General features: G+C 39.3%; 1 protein-coding gene across 5 annotated transcripts in view; it reads right to left on the minus strand.

Moving 5' to 3' along the window:
* Positions 1-24,095, minus strand: part of SLC4A4 (solute carrier family 4 member 4) — a 340,638-nt gene that overhangs the window by 38,895 nt on the left and 277,648 nt on the right. For all 5 annotated transcript variants that reach the window (XM_059669116.1, XM_059669125.1, XM_059669135.1 and 2 more), the window contains 2 exons: positions 17,464-17,525; positions 9,114-9,305 (listed from right to left, as the gene is read on the minus strand). In XM_059669116.1, coding sequence (XP_059525099.1) covers positions 9,114-9,305; positions 17,464-17,525 — 254 coding nt within the window. The remainder of the gene's footprint in view (positions 1-9,113; positions 9,306-17,463; positions 17,526-24,095) is intronic.

Below are 24,095 nucleotides of genomic sequence, written 5' to 3' on the forward strand. Positions count from 1 at the left end.
CACTCAGGGCAGGGCTGATGGGGAGGTTATGGCTCTACCCCATCACACACAGAACAGGGCCTGTGCGGGGGGGGGGGTTGGGGCGCCGCACGCTGTCACACACAGAGCAAGGCCGATCAGGGGGTTGGGGCGCCGCACCCTGTCACACACAGAGCCGCAGGGCAATCAGGGGGTTGGGGAGCTCTCCCCTATCAGGCACAGAGCAGGGCTGATCAGGGGGTTGAAGTGCCTTCCCCTGTCACGAACAGAGCAGGGTGGATAGGGAAGTTGTGACCCTGCCCCCTGTCACACACAGAGCCTCAGGGCGATCAGGGGGTTTGGGCGCTGCCCCCTGTCATGCTGATCCCGGTGCTGGGAGGCCTTGCAGCTCCGCTGATCCCGGTGCTGGGAGGCATATTACCCTTTTACTATATAGGGTAGAGGCCTGGTGCACGGGTGGGTGCTGGCTGGTTTGCCCTGAAGGGTGTCCTGGATCAGGGTGGGGGTCCCCACTGGGATGCCTGGCCAGCCTGGGTAAGGGGATGATGGCTGTTTGCAGCTGGTCACACACCCTTCAGGGTGGGGGTCCCCACTGGGGTGCCTGGCCAGCCTGGGTGAGGGGCTGAGGGCTGTTTTCAGGCTGGGGGTGACTGAAGCTCCCAACCGCTCCTTTTTTCCTTTTTTCTTTTTTTTTATTCTGGGCCAACTTTAGCTTTGAGGCTTGGCTCCAGCTCTTAGGCCTCCACTGCTGAAAGTAGGTTTCTGGCCTTTGCTTACAATGTTGCGATCCTGCTGGCTGAAGCCTGGCGGATTAAAGCAGGTTTCTAGGGTTTTGTTTAGCTTCAATATTTGTTACATAGTTGCTTAGAGTTGCAGCTCAGAGGCCGGCAGTGGCAGGCGGGGAACGTTGGAGTCCTCCGTCACTGAAGCAAGCAAGCCTCATGTTAGTTTCAAGCTGCCTGGCTGTCAGCCGCCATCTTGGCTGGCAGTTAATTTGCATGTTGTCCTGATTAGCCAATGGGAAGGGTAGCGGTCGTACGCCAATTATCATGTTTCTCTTTTATTATATAGGATAGATCACCCTGGGTTTGAACTTTTTACTTTATTTTTTACCATCTTTTTCATTATAAAAAGAAAAAGAAAAAATACTTCTGACTCTGCAGAATTAATTACAAAATATCTCAATTAATCCAGTAAGAAGCAACCAGCTAAAATAAACTACCAAAGCAAAGAAGAAATTAAGTGTGGATTGGAAAAGAAATTCAAATAGCCATAAACTGTTCTCTTGTTCTTGGGCAAAACAACCTAATAAATCTATTATAAACATATTCTTCATGAAGGAGGATACTTTATTAATTATTAAGAGAGTCATGATCATCGAGGCGCCACAGTGAGAAGCTGGTTGATTTACAGGGGGAAAATGAATTTGTTTCCTCTGAAGCCACAGAGGACACTCAGTTTTCACTTTGCGAGGCCTGCAGCTGCTCCTGCATTAACTGGGGGAAAGGCTGTGAGCCTGCAGAGCAGTTCCCATGGATGGAGCTGTTAGAGCAGCAGGCACCCCGTGGGTCCTCAATAAACATTAATTTGCGATGTCAACTCCTCTCATGATTATGGTGCTTGGAAAATGCTAAAAGCAACTGTGTAAAAAGCATTTATTCTAGATGAACAAAAAGTAAGCCAGACAAATATGTGCCTTTTGGCAATCATGAAAAGGCACACCATACCATGAGAATTTTTACATTTGAGCTCCTAGAAGCCAATGCTATAAAGCACTGTAAAAGAAATAAGCACTGACATCAGTATAGCAATCATAATACACTGTACTTTGAATTAATAATACCTACTATAATTAGAATTCAATAAAAGGAAAGTCTGATTTAGACTCCAGGATTTTAATGCCTTAAGTTCCAGAGTCAGAGAGATTCGGGGGAACAAACAAGGGAATTCATTTGGACAATTTATCTGGGTGGGGCTTAGAACTTGCCAACGGAAATCTACCAGAAAAAAAAAAAAAAGTTTTTCCAAGCATGGACAGAGGGGAGTAGGCCTGACAAAGTGGTTCAGCAGGGATGCTAAGGAGACCTCAGCAACCACAGGCCTCTTCCTCCATCCTGCCTTAAAACTGAGCAGTAGAACAAGGAACCAAATGAGTGTGTGACAGAAGCAAATGATCAAATCTCATGGGAAATACAATGGCCTGGTCTGGTCACTTTATTCTAAACTGAAACTGAAAATCTGGAGTTGAACCAGAACAGTATAAACAGAGGAACAGGAGTCTGCAAACACATCACATGAAAAATGACTGTAGTCCCCAAGAAGTTGTGGGAAGAAACTTCTTCAAAGATGCGAAATGTGTCCTAGGAAAGACTAAATATGTCCTGTGTAGCTTCAGAGGGAGAAGCAGACCCCGAAGATAGAGGCTGTAGAAAGGCAGATCTATATTTCTATCAAGAATGCTTTCGGAGACCTGAAGTTCCTGTCCCCAAAAGATTCAAGCAGCCCACCGGTGAAAACTTGTTAGGAATTAGGTGGCAACGTTGGATTAGGTGGTAGTCAAAGTCCTAACACTAAAATTCAATGGTTAGGCCTAATTATAAAAATTTCTTGACCTTCTAATAGGGTCTTGTATATCCCCCAAAATCATTACTATAAAGGGTTTTTGGGCTATAAAAGATGGTTTTATATTTTATATTAAGGAATAAAAATTAAAAAAAAATTCGTACGTCATGGCTATAAATTAGACAATCTGGAAATGGAGTAGGAGACCATTTTGTGTTAAGGTATGGATTTCAATGCTGGTGACTTTTCCATGATGGACAAGTAAGCTGAGAGTTCTTAGAGCCATCAAGCTACCATGGTCAAATTACTTCTTCTGTCCACACACTGCCTTTATGCTGCCATTAAAGCTCTCACAAAGTGATATGGCCAATCAGTGCTCCCAACCTTATTTTTCTTAGGGGTCAACTTAAGTTGACTATTTTAATTTTTTTTTTTTTTTTTTTTTGTCAAATGTCCATAAGAACTGAAGTAGTTGTAATCTTTGTCAAATGTTTACTGGATTATGTTATATCTACACCTAAATATCCCTTTGTCACTGTTAAAAAAAATCATTTATAGAAAAGAATTTTGAATTAAAATCAAGTGTCCTTGACTTTAAAAATTACATTTCTTGGCACAAAATAACACAAGAATTTGAAAATCTGTTTCTCTTTCACTAACAGCAAAGTTATTTTCTGAATGAGTTTCAATAACCAGCCAAATGTCACCCAGTATTAGTAACACTAGACATACAATATATGCCCATTATTTTTTACTTATTTCTTGATATATTACTTATTTTTGTTTGACAGCTTTTACCATTCATCAGAAAGTTTCTGAGAAAAAAAGGTAATAGAATAGAGGTGTCACCTGATTTTTATAGAGTTGTTTATAAACTAAACACATCAAACTTTAATAGAATTGTCACAGGCCAAAATGTCAAACAAAAAACATGTTTCCAAAAATATAAGTCAATTGTGGAATTCTAGTCTCTCCTGTGTATTATATGGCTAAAAACCAAATGCATCACCTAACTAAAATGCTCATGTTTTCACTGACATTTCTGAAGCCATCCATAAAGCCAGTCCTCATCGACCACCATCAGCTTACTTAAGTCAAAGAAGGCACCAAAGTGTGACCCTACAGGGGATCATAACCATGAATGTGGCAAAAGCATCAAAATGAGTCATTATCATTTCAAAATCCAAAAATCTAACTTATTCAACAAATATAAAGTTCCAACTATGTGTTAGGTCCATGAATTAACTTGTCCTAGTATTGTGTCAAGCACAAAGTTACAATATTTTTTCCATATTGAAAGTATTATACGATATTATATGATATAGAATAGTGTTTTGTTTTCTAAATACTGACATCAAAGAACTTTCTGCTCAAGTTTCATCTAAATAAAATGTAGGTTTCATAAATTTCACCTGGAATCTACTGACTTTATTTATTTAAATAACTATTACAACTAGGATGCATTATCTATAAAAATCTTACCATTACATTAATTCATGTGAGGGTTTAAATTGTTACTTAGTCTAAGAGGAAAAAAAGAAAATTAAACAGTTCCTTAAGAACAGCATTTTCATGTCAATTATATATATCAGCTGGCCACACTGAATTTGACATATTAAAAGTTCCAATAATTTTGCCTAATTCAGAGGGCTCTATAGTTTTATAAATTCTACTCATCACAGTTCTACTCTGTCTTTAAGCTTCTGCTTTCATTTTTCCAGCAGATGTGCCGTGATGGCATTTTTGTTCCATGCTTATGGTCACTTGCTGGAATGGGATTCTGGAAGAATATTTTAGGTTTAATTCCCTGAGCCATCTGCCACAGGAGATCACAGATTAAGCTGTGATGTTTTGATACTGAAAGACTTTGACTAAAGACTTGAGGCTGATGTAACAGACCAGTAACTGTGTGAGACAGTAGACTGATGCATCCCTCCAACAAGAACAGAGGCATGATGGAATACTGAAATTCCACCCACATCTACTGAGCATTCGGATTCTCTGGAAATGACTGATATACAAATTGAATTTCTGAGAGCCAGACTAGCAAAGGAGAATTCTTTCATCTTAAGTGTTCATACTGATGGATTGCATGGGTAACTGACTCTGGTCTAGGCAAAGTAATGAGAAACTGAACTAGGGAAACAGAAGTATAAGTGTAAAGGAAAGAGATTATAGCGGGATAATTTAGGGGACTGTAATGAGGTTAATTTGACTTAAAAAAAAAACTTGGAGAGGCAAATGCAATAGACACCATCTTTTGTCAAAACAGATCTATGTTCTATGCCTTTCCACCATGCTCTCTGCATTGTGAGGCTGACCTATGTGGTCTACAATGAGCTCCCTTGCTCTATGGATTCCAGATGGATTTAGTCCATGGCAATCTGGACAGGCCAACAGAGGAAAGCGAGAGATCAGAGTACTGATTCCCTTCACTGTATTCCAGTGAGGCTGCCTCACACTGGCTACATCTCTCTATCCAAGGTCACAGTGCCTCTCAAGACAGCTCTCTCTACCCTTCTCTCTTCTTCCAGGTTCCAGCAGCCACTTCCTGCCGGAAGCCGGTCCATCCTTGCTGCTTGACACAGTCGCTGCAGGAAAGAAACATCTGCACAGCATATGTTTCAAGGGACCTGGAGTATATAGCATACTGTTCTTTTTTTTTTTTTTTTTAATATATTTTATTGATTTTTTACAGAGAGGAAGGGAGAGAGATAGAGAGTTAGAAACATCAATGAGAGAGAAACATCGATCAGCTGCCTCCTGCACATCTCCTACTGGGGATATGCCCGCAACCCAGATACATGCCCCTGACCGGAATCGAACCCGGGACCTTTCAGTCCGAAGGCCGACGCTCTATCCACTGAGCCAAACCGGTTCCGGCATATAGCATACTGTTCTTAATATGTTTGCTCCCCTTAGCGCTGTGTGTTTTAACCAAGGTCACCTCTCCGAGAAAGGTTGTTTCCCCAGGTAGGAATTTTTCCCTGAAGTCAGGGAGGGGATGAAACTCCTTAACTAAGTGCCAGGCGGGTAGTTAATCACTACAAACAATCATGCTTAAGCTACATAATCTTTACTCCCTGGAATGGAGATAAGAAACGCCCTAACCTTTGTAATAGAAATTGACAGGATTAAAATCAACTGGGATAAATACTGATGTAACAAGACAATAAACAGCAGAACCTCTCTGGAGATCCAGACCAGAACTTGGCTGGAGATCCGGGCTAGAGATCCTGGCTAGGCTGCTGATCAACTGAACGCTGTCTCCGTGTCCTTCCTTCTTCGCCAACTCCGTCTGCACCTTTGGGAACCCCTGGACCTGCTGGGGTTGGACCCCGGCAACTTCCTTTCCACATCCTTTGGGCTGGGATAGTAACAACCCCACTGCTATGAGCACTGGACACTACACTCTCCCTGTGGTTTCCCTAAACTTAACCTCACCTAAGTCCACAGTTTGCTAGGAAAGGGTACATGTTAGCCAATGGCAGTGCTGGAACTGGACTCTACAGCTTTTGTGTTCCTACATCTGTGCTCTTTTCTTAGCACGTATCTACTTGACTAGTTTCCATGAGTCAAGTATTAAGTACCTAATATGCATCCGGCATTATGCTAATGGATATGTGAGGAATAAAATAGAAGTACAACAGCTTTCCACCAGTTTACAGTCTTAACTGATTAATAATTCATACAAATGTTTTGAAATGAGTACGAAAGAGACATGACTGTGAAGGCTACAGAAAAATAGTGTGTTTTGTAAGACCAGGGTACTGCCATCTAGTATTAACATTTGGAGATTTCAGAGGTTTCTTGTCGGTGTGAGTGAGAAAGCAGTAACAGGCTTAGTTATTGTATCAACAATCAAGGACTATCTAATTTATCATGTTTAAGCATATAATTTTTAATTGTAGAATATAATATGTAAGTGTAAGAATCTATAAACCTATCTGCTCCTACCCTATTGAGACCATCCTTCTAAATGACAGCTTAAATCAGGGGTGGGAACCTTTTTTCTGCCACCGGCTATTTAGATATTTATAACATCATTCTCGGGCCATACAAAATTATCAACTTAAAAATTAGCCTGCTATATTTGATCAAACAATTAATTAACTCACACCTAATGCCTTGGCATGGCCAGATGAAAGGATTTCATGGGCCTTATAAGGCTTGAGTGCCGGACGTTCCCCACCCTGGCTTAACTAAAAACATATGTTGGCAAATGAACAAGCAAATTTTTTTACTTATTATTCATGTATATATGTGTGAATTTATGTATGTATTGCAACTATTTAGCTGCACATGTGAAGTAAGAAGAGGAAAGTCTGAAAGCCCACACACTTGAACATTGCTTCTTAGAAATAACATGTGTTCTCCTCCTGTTTACTGTATGATTTGGTATATACAATTCTCAACTATGTTGGAATCTTCTTAACAGGAACTGTAACTACAAATGCATCATTATTCTATTTTCACATATTCACGACTTTTTCAAGAGCATTTATCAATGGCTGAGAAATTACCTGCTTGGATTCTCCTAAGGGAAAAGTTTCTTTAAATCTGAAGAGCTATTTTCAATTTTGAAATTATTGCTGGAAGAAAAGAGGTAATGTCTATATAGACAGTTAAAATTATCTCCATTCATCTTAAGGTTGAAATTAGTTTATTCTGTTAATTACGATTGCTTCATAAAGTTTTCACTTTTACACCGGCTATGTCTAAATATCAGACTTTGGAAAGTGGATGATGATTCCCAAGTTGCTCAGTGAATTAATAATTAATAAAGAAAAAAGCCTCAGTAGAGAAGAAATCATCCTAAAAGACCTTTCCTCAAGAATCTGTTCTACAGGAAACTTTCACCATTGAAGAGGTAGGTCAAGTAAGCATATTTCCCAGTGTGTGAAGGTGCTACAAGCTGAAACATCTTCAGGGACAGGCAGTTAATCTGAATGTGTGAAGTAGTCAAGTCTTAGACAATACAGAGTTGTGAGGACAATAACTACCTGCGAAGTACAGACCCCTAAGGCCTGAAGTATGTGTATGTGTGTGTACAAATAAAGAATGGCTGGGGGCTAAATTCTGCCTGTGGACCACCAGTTTGTGGTGTCGATTTTAGGCAGATTAAGTTGAATACTTCTTTCTACATTTCAACTTTGTGGAAATTTTTCATTCCTTGGGTAAACTAGTTCAAAACATTTCATTTATAGCAGTGGTCTGAATGTGTGTCCCCCCCAAAGTCCATATATTGAAATCCTAACCCCCAAAGAAGATAGTATTAGGAGGTGGACCCTTGGATTGTGCTTAGGTCATAAGGGTGAAGCCTTTATGAATGAGATTAGTATTTTTATTAAAGAGACACCAAACTGATTCCTAGCCCTTTGACCACATGAGGACACAGCAAAAAAGCGATGGCTATGAACCAGAAACAGGGCCTTCACCCAACCATGATGGCTTCTAATCTTGGATTTCCCAGCCTCCAGAATTGTAAGAAATAAATGTCTGTTGTTTATAAGCCTCCAATTCTATAGCATTCTGTTACAGTACCTCAAATAGACTAAGACAATGACCAACCTACCCCTTTATTTTCAATTTTATAAGAAGAATCAAAGAGTCAAAGTATTAATTTTAAGTTTCATTTCATAGGCATTGAAAAAAGGAACTTCCTCAAATGCATCTCATGCCTTTTAAGTTCTTCCACTCCTTGTACACAAAACACGAGAGAAAAGATTTCATGAAATTCCAGTATAGAGCAGTTCACTGATAAAAATCAGGTATTATCAAAATTACCTAAGAATTACTGACATCCTAAACACTGAGAACTGAACTGTGAAACAAGGGATTATCTTAGTTTTATTCTTCAGGTGAAACACACACACACACACACACACACACACACACACAAAATGCCATTATCTAAATGTTGATCTTATCTTGTACTGTCTCAAAGAATCACAGTTGTGACTTTATGTTCAACCAAGCATATTAATGGGAGACAGGATGTCTGCACAACTCAACTCAATCATCTGTTTTTCCATACCATGACATTCATTATTATGGGATGGAAAGTTTGGCTAAGATAACACTCATATCTTATGCCAATACTTGTGTAACAACACAGTTGAAGTTTTCTCCCACGGCTCATAATTTAACTACTAAAATACTCAATTGGACATCTGATGAGCAAGAAATTCTACATCAAAATTCCTGATTAATATGAAATGAGTTTTTGCTTCCATACTCAAACACTATGGATTTAAAAGATATTTTCTTTAACTTGTGAATTTTTACGTACAACATGCTCCATTTTTTTCATTTTAGTACAGTCAGAATTATGACAGTCAGAATTTATGACAGAATTATGTGAGCAAAATCCATGGAAGGTTTTTCAAAGCTGGACTATAATTATTTTAAAAATACATATGCATATGGAAAAAGACTGGAAAGCAAATTTTTAAATGCACAAAATTACATTGGAAAGGTTGAATTACAGGTGCCCTTTTCCTTACATAAAATTGTATCATTGTTGATACAGTGTAAATTCAATGAAAATTATTTAAAGCTCAAGTACTTACCATGGTTGGAAAATAACGACTGGTTTTGAATTTTTTCAGAGCCATGGAAGTGGTGTAGGTGCCCAAAAAGAGGATGAAAGACATGAGTGTGACATCAGGAACAAAATCGCAGTTGCTCCCCACGAGCTGGCCTCCATGTTTCAAACACTCCTTCTTCGACAAAAGTGCCCAGTCAAAGGTAGCATTGTAGTACTGAAGAAGAAAAACATTAACATTTTTCTAGAGCACACTGACATATCAAAAGCTTTTCTACTTGAGGGGCCAATAGGGATTATGCTAAAAGTCACTGAACAACGGTCTGAAGGCCATCTTTGCAGGGTGAAACTGGGTGAGATGTTAATGGGATAACAAGTACGGGTGCCCAGGAGGCTGGCAGTTATTGAAAATACAATGAGAATGTCACAGTCTGTTACCTACTTTGAGCGACAACCTAACAGTCACCTATTTGTTCAACCGAAACAAACCAAGTCCTTCTTCCCCATCAGTCTTCCTGAGAGTAAACTGAGGCACAATATCCTGTCTCAAAATGTGAGAGTCTGAAACACGGTTGTTCAAAAGTACTTACTTTTGTAGTGAGCAGCTCCTTATGCTTCAAGCTTTTAATGCACTAAAAGTTAGTATATATTGTTAACTACTCATTTACCCAACATTTTCACAAATGAGCTATTTGTTTTCTAAATAACTAGAGGTGGAAAATTAAGGAATCCAACTATAAAATGTTGATGGGCCCTACTTTTTCAATGTACATCCTGATAAAATATAGCTTTTTTTCTTGTTGACTCCAGGTCTGCATCATGAGCATCCCTCATTGGAACATGCGGTAATGGGCTGTGGTGTTGTGTATGGGATATCCATCCAGCCCTACATTACATGGCCTCAAGCTCAAAGGTCAATTTCAAATTTCCTTCTCATAAGTTGCTGTCATGTTGTCAGTGTTGTGCTTCTCAAGAACAGCTCACTCCTATTCCTATTTTCTGTTTCTGCTATTCAGGAGAATCCTTTTGCTAAGGTAATGAATAGGCCAGTGCACCCACCCCCAGCTGCTCTGAGTTTTAGCCTCAACCAGCTCACAGCTCCCTCCTTCTCTAGAGAACTACCTTCAGCCTAAGTCAGAGCTACCTCACCTGGAATGTTATACCCTCCTGAAGCCAATTACTGACCACACTAATGGGGTGCTACTGACTGAATATTTGGGCTCCCCTAAAACTCAATGTTGAAACCTAATTCCCTATGTGATGGAGGTGGAGCCTTCATGAATGGGATTAGTGTCCTTCCAGAGAGCTCCCTTGCCCCTTCTGCCATATGAGGACATAGTGAGGAGAAGGCTGTCTATGAGGTAGAAAGCACATCCGCACCAGATACTGAATCTGCCAACACCATGATATTGGACTTCCTCTTGGGTACAGAGCTAATAGGTATATTATGTGTAAACAGAAGAGCTATTTGAGGATACCTTGCAAATAAGTGTGGAAAGGGAAATTTCTCCTGTCTTTTGGAAGCAAGAATTCTACCTCAAACCAAATGCATCCTCAGTACCATTTACTGTACAATGAATTCTCTTGATATGTTAATAGGAGTGATCTAGTCAAAAAAGATCATACATATAAAAGAAGACTTTCTGGACAGGAAATGTGCTATATTTTTATAGAACTCAAATGTAAAGTGCTCACACTTCTCTTTTACAGTAACAACAAAAATAAACTCTAAATCATTCCCTGAAATATTTTTTCTATATTAGCTTCAACTTAAAAACACCTGAATTGCATAATTACTCCTTTATCAAATTCTGCTCCTGAGAGTTGATTAACCATGTCTCATTTTGTTTTTTCAAATTTCTGCAAATGGATGTTTTCAGCAGAATACATTTAAAGTTTAGAGGTCATGATAGGTAACATTTCTTTGTTTTAAAATCAGCAAATATTTACTATAATTTCAGTTAGGGTCTTTTATATCGGCAGAATGACTTTTTTTTGCAATTGCCACCTGAGGATATGTTTTTATTGATTTTTATTTTAAAGAGAGAGAAAGGGAGAAAAAGAGTGAAAGAGAATTTTAAAAAAAAATCAATGTGAGTGAGAAACATCCATTAGTTGCTTCCCTATATGGGCCCAACCTGGGATCGAACCGGCAACCTAGGTATGTGCCCACAACCTTTTGGTGTATGGGATGAGGCTCCAACTAAGCCACCCAGCCAGGGCCAGAATGCTTTTTTATAACTAGAGTTCCCAAAGAGGTTGGCTGCATTCAAACAATCCCAACAGGAAGTTTTATTGATTTTCTTACAGAGATTCAGGTTGAAGTGAAAACTATACACACGTACGTGAAACGATGAAGATCTTTTCTTGCTTACACACAATGCTTCATTCACTTATCCATTAAGTCCTTTATTCAAACCTTACTGAGTTCTCACCATGTGGAGGGACTGACAGTGAGTGGACCAGGTGGGTCAAAGCAGACTGTCCGTGTAAATGGAAAGTGAGAAAAAAAAGTAAAGGAAATGGGATCCAGTTTCTGGTGGTCTTAACTGAGGTCAAGCTCATAGAAGAAGATTTTAGTCTATTTATCTGGATCTCATCTTCTAGAGACCCTGTTTATATTAAGTGGATTTGTTTCTAACTCTTAAAAGTAGAATGTATACTAAAATATTAATTTCAAAATTTAAAATACTATAGCATCCTCTCCAATCACAAAAGTGGGGGCTAGATGAGAGAGGACGGGCAGAATGAAGCTAGGTCATATGTATGTGGGTTTCACTGTGCTATGCTCTCTACTTTAGTGCACATTTTACATGTTCCATAATAGTTTAAAAACTAGGCACTAGGCACATGTAATCTTCAAGGAGATTTAAGGACAGAGTGGTTCCTACACTTATCTTTCTCAATGAGAGAAAAGCATAAGGATGCTACGCACAAGAAGATAAACATGACATTCCATTTCCTATTGAAATAAATGTTCACTCCTCGAATTGCCCAGAAGGTATATCAAATCAAAGCACTTTTGCTTTCATGTCTGGCTGCCAAGCAGAATATATGAGACTATAATACTTCTTAGTCCCATGATTAACAGCATCTCCATGTAGACATGATATGCTTTTCTGGGTAATATAATAAGGGAAAAAAATTGAAAAATTAAAAATTCTACATTGCTCTCTTTGAGTATAGACTGGTAAAACATATGCCTTTTTAAATATATATAAATGATGGTAATGCTATAAATAAAAGTCTCAAGGTTAAATAGAACATGTACTCATTTAGGGTTCTTTCCTGCAGTGGGTGAGTCAGATTTGCAGTAATCTACAATCTTATTTTATGATGGACAGGATGCATTTGAGCTTCACTTGTCTGTATTATATGCATTATTGTAAAATATCAAAACTAATTAGTTAAGATTCAGGAAGTTGCAGGATACCGTCACAGCTGGATAAGCTATAAAATCATAATTTTTAAACATCCACCAGAGATGAGGATGCAAAGAACCCTAAATAAATTACCAAAAGTTACAAAACCTTCAAAAGCTGCCTCACCCTTGGCAGAGTAGCAGGTGGAAGATAAAGCAACTACAGGTGGAGGTAAGGAGAAATAAAACAAACTTTAAATGAATTTTTAATAGCTGCCTAACTGCCGGTTAGGATTCTGAGGGGCCCCAGGCATAAATGGAGCCTGTATCCACCCACCAAACTTTCTCACAGTCTTTGCCATGTGCCCGGGTAGCATAGAGAAGGCCGGAGGTTAGATAAGATTGCTGCAAGAAATCCCCTCTTAGACCCAGAGTCTCCACCAAATGCAAGAAAGCCCCTTTCCTAAGATGGGAGGCAGGGCAGGAGAGCTGAGAGAAAACCCTTGGAGCCATTCAGGCACTTTTGACTAAAGAGGACTAAGGCATTTGACCCCTAGATATTGAGGCAGAGCAGTCGGAAAAAGAAAGATCTCTCAAAGCCCAAAAGCTGGGGCATAGAACAAGATCTAGAACATTCCATGGGGGATTCTGGGATGAGGGGGGTGTTCTTATTTGGGGTGGCAGTTACATGAGTGTATAAAACTGCCAAAATGCATGGCAGTGAACACATAAGAACTGCACATTTTACGACAGGCCTCAATTTACTAAAAAACAATTTATTTATTTATTTATTTGACCCTTATACCAGGAGGAGCAAAAGTGGGTTTACAGGTGTTTGTATGGAGAATAATGCAAAAGGTAATCCTATCCAATAATAGAGAAACATGGTAATTAACCGTAACTTCGCTACCCTTCCCATTGGCTAATCAGTGAGATATGCAAATTAACTGCCAACCAAGATGGCGGCCGGCAGTCAGGCAGCTGAAGCGAACAGGAGGCTTGCTTGCTCCAGTGACGGAGGAAGCCAAGGTTCCCCGCCTGCTGCTGCCGGCCTCTGAGCTGCAGTCTAAGAAGCAATGTTGCAATTATAGAAGCTAATCAATCCCCAGAAACCTGCTTCCAGCTGTCAGAGCTGGAGCGAGCAGGACCGCAACAGTGTTACAATTATAGAACCCAAACAAAGCCAGATACCTGCTTTCAGCAGCAAGGTCTCAGAGCTGGAGCAGAGCCTCAGAGCTAAAGCTGGCTCTCAGTTCCAGTGATAGCCATAGAAGGTAAATAAATCCCAGAATTAAAAAAAAAAAAAAGAAAAAAAGGAGAGGTTGGGAGCTTCAGTCACCCGCCAGCCTGAAAACGGCCCTCAGCCCTTCACCCAGACTGGACAGGCACCCCAGTGGGAACCCCCACCCTGAAGGGGGTGTGACCAGCTGCAAACAGCCATCATCCCCTCATCCAGGCTGGCCAGGCACCCAAGCGGGACCCCCACCCTGATCCGGGACACCCTTCAGGGCAAACCAGCCAGCCCCCACCTGTGCACCAGGCCTCTATCCTATATAGTAAAAGGGTAATATGCAAACTGACCCTAACAGCAGAAAGACTGGGAATGACTGGTCACTATGACACACACTGACCACCAGGGGGCAGACTCTTATTGCAGGAGCTGCCCTCTGGTGGTCAGGGCGCTCTCACATGGGAGGAGCTCTGCTCAGCCACAAGCCAGGCTGATGGCTGCCAGTACAGCAGTGGTGGCGGGAGCCTCTCCTGCCTTCTCAGCAGTGCTAAGGATGTCCGACTGCAGTTTAGGCCTGCTCCCCACTGGCAAGTGGACATCCCCTGAGGGCTGCCGGGCTGCCAGAGGGATGTCTGATTGCCATCTTAGGCCCAATCCCCCGGGGAGCGGGCCTAAGCCAGCAGGTGGTCATCCCCTGAGGGGTCCCAGACTGCAAGAGGGCACAGGCTGGGCTGAGGGACCCCCTCCCTCCCCGAGTGCACAAATTTTTGTCCACTGGGCCTCTAGTCAATAATAAAACAAGAATAAACTTTGTGATTTGTGTACTGACAACTGTAAGCCTACTTTTGGTATCTTGGGTGTAAATACTATTACCATCACCGGTTTACAAATGGGAAACAGAAGTTTCCACAGGATATTTTTTTTAAATTTTTTTATTGATTAATTTATTACATATGTGTCCTTATCCCCACATTACCCCCTACCTCCCCACTCATGCCCTCACCCCCCTGTTGTCCATGTCCATTGGTTAGGCCTATATGCTTTCATATAAGTCCTCTGGTTGATCTCTCCCCCTTACCCCCACCCTCCCCTACCTTCCCTCCGAGGCCCAACGGTCCGGTCGATGCCTCTCCGTCCCTGGATCTGTCCTTGTTCATCAGTTTATGTTGTTTATTATATTCCACAAATGAGTGAGATCATGTGGTATTTTTCCTTCTCTAACTGGCTTATTTCACTTGGCATAATGCTCTCCAGTTCCATCCATGCTGTGGCAAATGGTGAGAATTCCTTCTTTTTTACAGCAGCGTAGTATTCTATTGTGTAGATGTATCACAGTTTTCTAATCCATTCATCTGTTGATGGGCACTTAGGCTGTTTCCAAATCTTAGCTATGGTGAATTGTGCTGCTATGAACATAGGGATGCATATATCCTTTCTTATTGGTGTTTCTGGTTTCTTGGGATATATTCCTAGAAGTGGGATCACTGGGTTTCCACAGGCTAGTAAGTAGTGGAGCCTTGCATTTGAAGCTAGGCAGTCTGACATAAGAACTCAATATCTGCAAGTTTTCTACATGAAACAGTTGTGATTACCCAAACAATGGAAATGGGCAAATTTTGGAGTTGGAAAGCCCTAAGTTCAAATACTGGTTTTACCATATACTGGTGATATGGCCTTTGGATGGTCAGTTAACCTTTCTAAGCCTCTGTTTCATCTATAAATTACAGGTTACATAATAGCTCACAAAGTTATTGTAAGGATTATAGACAATTAATGTAAAGAGTCTGTCCCCTAGTAGGTGCTTAAAAAATGGTAGTTATTGCTGATGATAATAATCATATTACCTCTTCAATACTCATTTCTAGATTATCTACCTATATATTGTCTGTGTGTGTGTCTATTCAAAGTACACACAAAGGAATTGATATGGATAGAAAAGGAGAGATGAAAATAGAATAAACATTATCTTTCATAATTATATATACACATATGCATATTTTTCCTAATTTTTTCTCTGAACATAGCCACTTAACAATTTAATTAAAGTGTGCAATTAATGCACACAGGAGGGGCTGCTGCCCTGAAGTATACAGCACTCATAGGAACTGAGATGGTAAACATTTCAATTTGCAAACACTGAAGCATCATGGTGCTTCAGTGTTTCCAATATCACAAGTCTTGGAACTACCCAGACTTCAATTCTCTGTTCTACAAATTTATGGCTATGTGACCTAGAGCAAGAAAGATTTCTTACCTTCTGGAACTTCAGTTTCTTTCATCTAGCAAATGGAGATAATCATGCCTGGTAGTTTGTGTTAATGATTATAATACATAGTAAGGCTTATAATGATTATAAGACATGTACAACACCTTGTTGGTAGCAAATGCTCTATAATTGGCAGTTAAATTATAATCATCATTGTTCCTTTATATCCTCTATCATAGTCACAAACTGCCATTTGTTTTCCATGAATCTTACAGTGTCATCTGACTATAATTACGATATATCAATTACTGAAGTCTCCCCAGGTCTTGCCCAAAGACAGGGCTTAAAAATTCATTAATTTTATAGCTTTCCTTGATTAGTTACAAAAATAATTAGGTTAGGAACAATCTCTTTTTAAGTCAGTGGAAGCGAAGCGAGTGTTTTATTAACTTTTATTGTTTACGGTTTTAATTAAATATACTTTTAAATTTTTAGATTTTAATTAAAATTCTTTAAAGTCTAGAAGAGAGTATTTTTCTCTGTATTTTAAATCAAATCCTTTCAGGCAATAGGCTGGCTGGCTCAAAGATTGAAAACTGAACTCTTTTCTCAATGTGGCTTTTAAAAGGTATATGCACATACAGACACACACTCAAATGTGGAAGAAATAAAGAGGCTATGTTTGGGGAAAGTCATAGAAAAGTTTTAAAAAGTTAAGAGAGCCACAGACTATGAAAACAAGAGAGAAATAGGGTCAAGTGAGAGTTGTCCAGGAAAGATACAAAACATCATCTTTGAAAGGAATGTTGTGTGTAATACCTGCAGAAGTGTTCTGGTCTCCTGAGAGATGGGCACTCTATCAATACAAGGTATTATAGTTTCCGTCTTTATAAGTGAGAGATTGATAGTCTTTGGTCAGAGTCCATGTGCAGGGTAGGAGGAACACAATGGGAAGTGTGAGACAGCACTTTCCTCTTTTTCTCCAGCACAAAAGTCTCCTTCCAGTGTGTGACCTTCCATGCAAAACAGCTCATTTTTAAAACTTAGTTCAAGTCTCTTAAAGACCCTTGGTTACTTGCCATGGGAAAGGATATCATGTGACAGAGGCTTGGTGTTTTTCTAAGTGACAGGGGAAATGTCCCACTACAATCACCCTTTAGTGAGGAGAACACAGTCGGAAGAATTCCTAATTGTACTAGGAACAGAGAGAGGACACCATGCTCTCATTTCTCGACTCCCCTCACTTTACCTTGTGAAAATATTTCAAGGTGACAGTTAATTGGCTAAGCAGTTAAATTCCTAAGCAAGTTTAAAAAGCATGCGGTAGAAGAAAATATTCACTCTAGTTTAAAACACACACACACACACACACACACACACACACACACACACACACAAAAGAAAAAGCAAGCTAAATAGAGCAAGGAAAGTGTTATTTCTGTCCTTCTACCATCACTGAGTGTTAAACGTGCTTGGGCTAGGCTTGCTGAGTGGCAGGAGATATCACATTATGAATATAATAATTAGGGTATGCAATGTGCAAGTGTACAAGTGGCTCGGAATATTAAGTCACTTACCGTGTCAGTAGTTGGCAATTCCTCTGGAGCCAATGTGGTGTCATTAGATATTGAGATATTAACTGTAAGACAAAGATAATTTTTACTAAAAAAGTAAAATGTAAATGACAAAAAAAATACAGAACTGGTCATCTAAAACTGCAGGGCTAGGCATTACAAATATCTTTAATAGCAATATAAGGGCACAATTGATTTTTCTTTATTAAAACTACTAGAGGCCTGATGCACGAAATTCATGCAAGAGTAGTCCTTCCTTCCCCTGGCTGCTGGAACTGGCTTCCCTCTGGCACCCGGGACCCGGGCTTCCTTTGCAGCCCCAGCTTTGTCTGGAAGGTCATCTGGAAGGATGTCCAGTCTAATTAGCATATTATACTTTCATTATTATAGATATTTACCTTTCACCTAGATAAAATAATCAAAAATTTGGACACATCTGTCATACTCTAATCTGGTAAGAAACATGGCAGATATTGAATGAGAAGGCACTAAAATTTGTTTTGGGTTTCATACTTCGGTAGAAGACATGGCTGTTAACAAGTTGATGACTGCCTTCACGTAGAGTCAAACTCACAAACTGGAGTTTCACTATATAAGAGTCAACCTCTTGGGAATTTTTGGAAGTCTGGACTGTATATGAGAAGGTATGTCTTTGCAAAATGTGTGAAAACAAAACAAAAAAAACCACACAGTAATAAATAAATAATAAATTATATACTAGTGCATATAATTGGGATGAATATTTAATCTAATTTTTAAAATTATTTCATCTAATTTGACATCATTTGTAGATGTTGCCTGCAAAGAACCAAATTTATTTATTAAACCAACTCTCCTCTTGCGACTATTTCATTTAGTATTTAAAAGCATTCTATAATTAAAACAGTTTTCTTTATCAGATGAGCCTTTTTCTTAATATGTGAAGCTTTTTGTATTGTAAAATACATTGCCACTCAGAATATTCCTAATGTATGGGAATACTGGCAATTAACAGTTACCAGGTTTTTGTCTTTGAGGGTTGCACATTCGATTTAACATCCAAATTGCTAATTATCGTTTGGTCCCCAAGCACCACCCCTTCCCCAAGCCCCTAGCCCAGTGATGGTGAACCTATGACACGCGTGTCAGAGGTGACACGCGAACTCATTTTTTTGGTTGATTTTTCTTTGTTAAATGGCATTTAAATATATAAAATAAATATCAAAAATACAAGTCTTTGTTTTACTATGGTTGCAAATATCAAAAAATTTCTATATGTGACACAGCACCAGAGTTAAGTTAGGATTTTTCAAAATGCTGACACGCCAAGCTCAAAAGTTTCACCATCTCTGCCCTAGCCTGTCCTCTTAGTTTGCCATGGTGTAGGTCTCCACTACATAAACTTTTAAGGAGAACCAAACAGGTTTATTTGACTGTGAACTTTCAAATGTAAGCTCTATCAGGGAAGACTACAAGGGGCATGTCTTGTTTACAGCATTTCCCCAGAAACTGCCCAGTTTGGCACTTAACAAACAGGAACTCAAAAATATTTGTTTATTATTCAATTTTTAAAAAGAAGGAAATCCTGCTATTTGCAGCAACGTGGATAAACATTAAGCACTTTAATGTTAAATGAAATGAGCCAAAGACAAAGACTAATACTGCCTGGTATCACTTATAGATAGAATCTTAAGAAAAGAAAAATAGGTCGAACTCAAAAAGAAAAAAAAAAACAGAGAGTAAAATGGTGGTGGCCAGGGGCTGGGGATGGGGAAATAGGGAGAGGCTGGTGAAAGGGTACGAACTTTCTCTATAAGATGGATAAGATCTAAGGATCTAATGTAACACATGGTGACTATAATTAATAATACTGTATTACTTCATTAAAATTTGCTGAGAGTAGAACTTAAGTGTTCTCATCAAATAAAATAAATATGTGAGGTTGTGGATGTGTTAATTAACTTGATGGGAAACCTTTCACAATTCATATGTAAATGAAACCATCCTGTTGTATACTTTAAGTATATTAAAATTGTTTTTGTCAATTATACTTCAATAAGGCTGAAAAATATTTCTTTACGGTCAATAAAAGAAGCTAGGAAAGGGGCCATTTAATTTGTAGTCACAAATGAATGAGAGCAGATAAAAGCAAACACAAGGAAGTAAGGAAAGAAATAAAAAGAGGGAAGATATTTAGCTTAAGTCCTAGTTCTCAGTTTGAGAGTCCATTCTGATCTTTGAAGGCTCTGGAACTGTTAAATTTTTAACCTAAAGCTGGTTGCTGCCAAGCGTTCCCATTTCCTCCGTAAAACAAGCACGCATACAAACTGTTTGCTTACTAGAATGTTCTGTTTCATTACAGGTCACAGAAAGAATCAAAACAGGTGAAAGTTTGCTTGGCCCAAGCGATACAACCAAAGATGCATCCACTCCCAAAAGAACGATGTTAGCAAATTATCTTTCACAAAACCTAGATTTTTATTACCATTTTGTTCTAAAGGCTTGAAGCACATTTCTCACATTACTCCATTTGTTCACTTAAAAACACACAAGCCCATCGAGCAGGTATACTTTTATACCCTTTTTGTGTTGAGTGGGACTCTGGACCACGCTCTGCCAGGGTTCTTGCCCAGGGTTACAGGGTCAATCCAAAGTAGAGTTGGTACCCAAACCTGCTCAGCATTCTTTCTTTTCCTACCCAGCATTTCTAACTATCAAAATCAAGATGATACAGGTGGCCACAGAGTTCAAGGTGGGAGAGCAGTTGCTAGTGTTAGATGATGTGAATCTTGACGAACTGAAATATCTGAGTGTTGGGAAGAAAACAGCATATGTGCAACCACAGGCACTACTTAGATGGGGCCTGGGAAGCCGCTTGTCCTGAGCCAGGTTCTTTAATGCAATCTTATGAGCTTCCTGCACAAAGCAGTGAAGGTCTTTTCACAACACACTTCTCTGCATAAAAACAAGGAGCGGGGAGGGAGGGGGAAAGATAGTCAATGCTTTCCGTGTGTGAAATGAATGACAGGTAATGAAGACCATGGGGAAACTAAAGTAGGATTCCAGTCTGAACGTTTAGCAACTGCTCTTAAGTTTTGGGGACACGTCAATGCTGTTCATAAAATTCCTTTTATCTTTTTAGTTTTCCTCGGAGTCAAGGTCCTAAATAAAGTACATAGGCTCTCAAAATACCAAAAGACCAGTATCAAAAGGACAGTAAAAAAATATCAACTCTTCAAACTTATTTTAATAAGCAGCTGCTTCAAGAGAAAGACTTTAAGAGAAATATGTAAACAAGCACTTCCACAAATATATATTGGCAGAATATGGTAGAGTCCATAAATAAGATTAAAAGTTAATTTATTTAAGCTCACAGAAAAAAAAAGACTAATTCCAATTGGGAGCTTGGTCTACAAGAGCCATTGGTCACCGTTTGGATCTAGAATTTGATACATGATACACATACGATGCAAATATTTTGGCAACCAACTGCAGAATGTTCTGTTTATGTAGAATTTGCAATATCCTTAATTAGGATTCTGGAAAGGTCAAATGGAAAAGCCAAAATACACTGCACTCTGCCTGTCCTCACTATTTGCTGAGCACCGGGGCTTATGAGGCAAAGGAAGTCCTTGCCCTAAGAGCCTGGCTTATTTAGAATCAGCCGCTGCTATCGGGACAGTCTGTGCCCAACACTTGGTTTCAGGGAGTTTCCGCAGGTTGATCGTTTTATGTTACTTGGATTTTCACTTCCTGATCCTCCTTCCCACGTATCAAATTCTAGCTGATCCTCTGGAACAGGGGAATGAATGTGGTCAGTAAGAGACATTTAAACCCGTGTCTGTGAGTTTTCACTCTTTAGCTGGCTTTCCTTTCTTTATGTTTCATGAGAGATCTAGAGAAAGAACGGGCTGTAGGAGCTATCCGTGGACACATCCATGTGTCCTTGCTAGTATACCTTCTGCAGAGGGACAATCAACTGCATTGCTTAATGCTGTCCTTCTTTATCCTCTAGTAACCTGGCACCAGGAACCACCCCATGACTCCTCTGCTTTACACATCAGCAGGAACTGTACCATCAGGAACACACGCAAAAGCTCATGTAAGACCATGAGGTCAAGTATGAGCAACAACTGGCCCCTGAGGCAGATCTGTCTGCTTTCATGTACCACCCCATCACAATGGAGAGAAAGGGACGCTGGGAGAACTGGGCTGAAATTCTGGCCCTGCTACCTTCAGAAGCACAGGGTCTCCAAACTTCCTCGCCACATAATCTTGAGGAAGTTATGTCACTCCTCTTGACTACAAATCCCTCATTTGTGAAATTGGATTTAGAACTATCTACCTCAGAAGGTTACTGTGTGGATTAAATAAGACATTGTAGGCATAAGTGTTAGCACAGGGTCCAGTACTAGGTAAGAGCTAAATAAATGGTAGCTAAGATTATTACTAGCTTTACTAGTTATGACCTGGAGAAAGCAGAATTATATCCCTGGAGAGAATGTCAGCTAACTCACAAATTTATGTGATAATTAAATGCATATGTATTATAATACATATATTAAAATGTAGTTTATGGAATTCCTCTAGTAAAATGGCTGGTATTGGGAGGGTGCTTCAAAAAAGTCAACCAAATCTGAAACTATACCCTCCGCATAGCTTGTGGGGTTACAATCATGTGAAACTGACTAACCTGCTCTGAATCATAATACATTTAAGAGTATTCGTCATGACAATAAAACTTTAATGTTTTAGCCCATTCGATTTCAGCAACATCTTTAGGAAATTCAATAACTGGAAAATAGATACAGAATAAAACTGAATAAGCTCCTTGCCTACCTGGTCATAAAACTTTCTTTAAGGGCCCTGGAAAATTGGAGCACACATGTGCCTCTGGAGAAAGTCAAATATTTATGCTTTCAATTTCTAGATCAATAAAAAAGCAAAGTGGCTTTTGTAGGGATGACAAGGCAAATGAGCGAAACTCTGAGAGAAGTAGCTCTCTGGGAAATTACCTGCCAGTATTTTAGCCTTTAATCTCAAAACAAAATTAACAGAAAGTTTTTCTTCACTCTTTCTTGTTCTTATCCTTTTTGTTTTCCTACATATTGTTACCAGGCCTGATGCTTGAGATTGTCACTATATTCAGGCAAGTTCAGGTTATGACCCGCTTGGGGCATGAACGCTTTCCCATGTTCACTGTGATCCTGCACTGGACGTTAAAGAGCTGAGCTGCTACCCGTATGAAGCTGGATATGTTTAGCCACAAAACTTATAGAAGTATTTTCACAAAAACTTCTCTTTCATATTCACTTTCCTTCCCTTTAGCATATGAAGAGACATTATTCAGGGGTATGTTTTTAACATCTGTGTTTTATACCAACCCTAAGCTAGAGAAATTCCAGGTCTGGTGATTATCCAAATTCATTGCTTTTCCTTTTCTGATTCCTGCTGCAAGCATGTACAGAAAGTGCTGAAAGATAGGTTGGGACAGTAAAAGGAAGCTGAAACAATGGATCCTTCAAATATCTTTGCTTTTCTTAAAAGACTGGTGCGGGTGCAGCGTCCTTGCAAACAGAAGCCTGAGCAATGCTGCACCAGAGGGCCTAGGGCTTCCCCTTTAACCATCAGTCTATGGTTTAAACCTACTTTATAATCTAAAGAGGGAATGACACATAATAAAAAAAATTACATAGAATATGATGCAGGTCACGGAAGATAAGTTAGGATTATCTTTTATTTCCTAATTTTCTTTTAATGGGCTTTCTAATTATGAAATACATATTGACTATAATATGGGACCCCAGGAGACGTGGTCCAGCAGTTCTTTTTAATGGTTATAACATACTGATGGGTAACATTTATTAAGATAATAGAAAAATTATATAGAAAGAAATGGTAATGAAATTCCACTCCAGTGACAACCATCATAGAGCATCTGGAAGCCTCCTCATGCTGTGAATAAAACAGAAGTATGGAAATGAAAGCCATGGCTAGCTGCAATCACTTGACTTGGTCTTACAGTTTCACACCAGGAAAAAGGCCATCATTTACTAGAATACGAGGGCCAATGGTGCACTGGGTGCCCGAAAAAGGCTTTATTCATCTCATTCATCCATTATTAAGCATGTTCTCCCCAGGACAGCCAACAATGAATCAATAAAATATATCCCTTCTATTAACAATACAGCATAGTGTCTGTTACCTTGAGACAATTTTTTCTTGCTTTTCTAATTGGTTTATCATTTTTACCAAGCTTCTTTCCCCTCCAGATACAAAACCAACACCTGGTCAGAATAGTTATTTCGATCCTTTCCAAAATATTAACATGCCTGAGAGTGTATAGACACCTTGGCCCATTAAGTAAATGAACACAGGTACTAGAGTGACATTTATTTCTAATGTCTGGGTCAAATGAAAATCCAATCTTGTTCATCCAATAGTAATTAATACTATTTTAAAACAACACATTTTATAAAAAGCAATATTTGTACATATATATGTGGGGGGAGGATATGTATTCTACTTCATTGCAAGTAGCACAATTATTTAAAAAAACAATGAAATAGACCCTCAGTAAATTTTTTTTAATGACAGAGGGAAAGGAAAAAGGGTAAAGAAAGTCCATGTCCTGTTCACAAAATTCCGACATTTAT

The sequence above is a fragment of the Myotis daubentonii genome, chromosome 1, assembly GCF_963259705.1.
Source record: "Myotis daubentonii chromosome 1, mMyoDau2.1, whole genome shotgun sequence".
NCBI lineage: Eukaryota > Metazoa > Chordata > Mammalia > Chiroptera > Vespertilionidae > Myotis > Myotis daubentonii.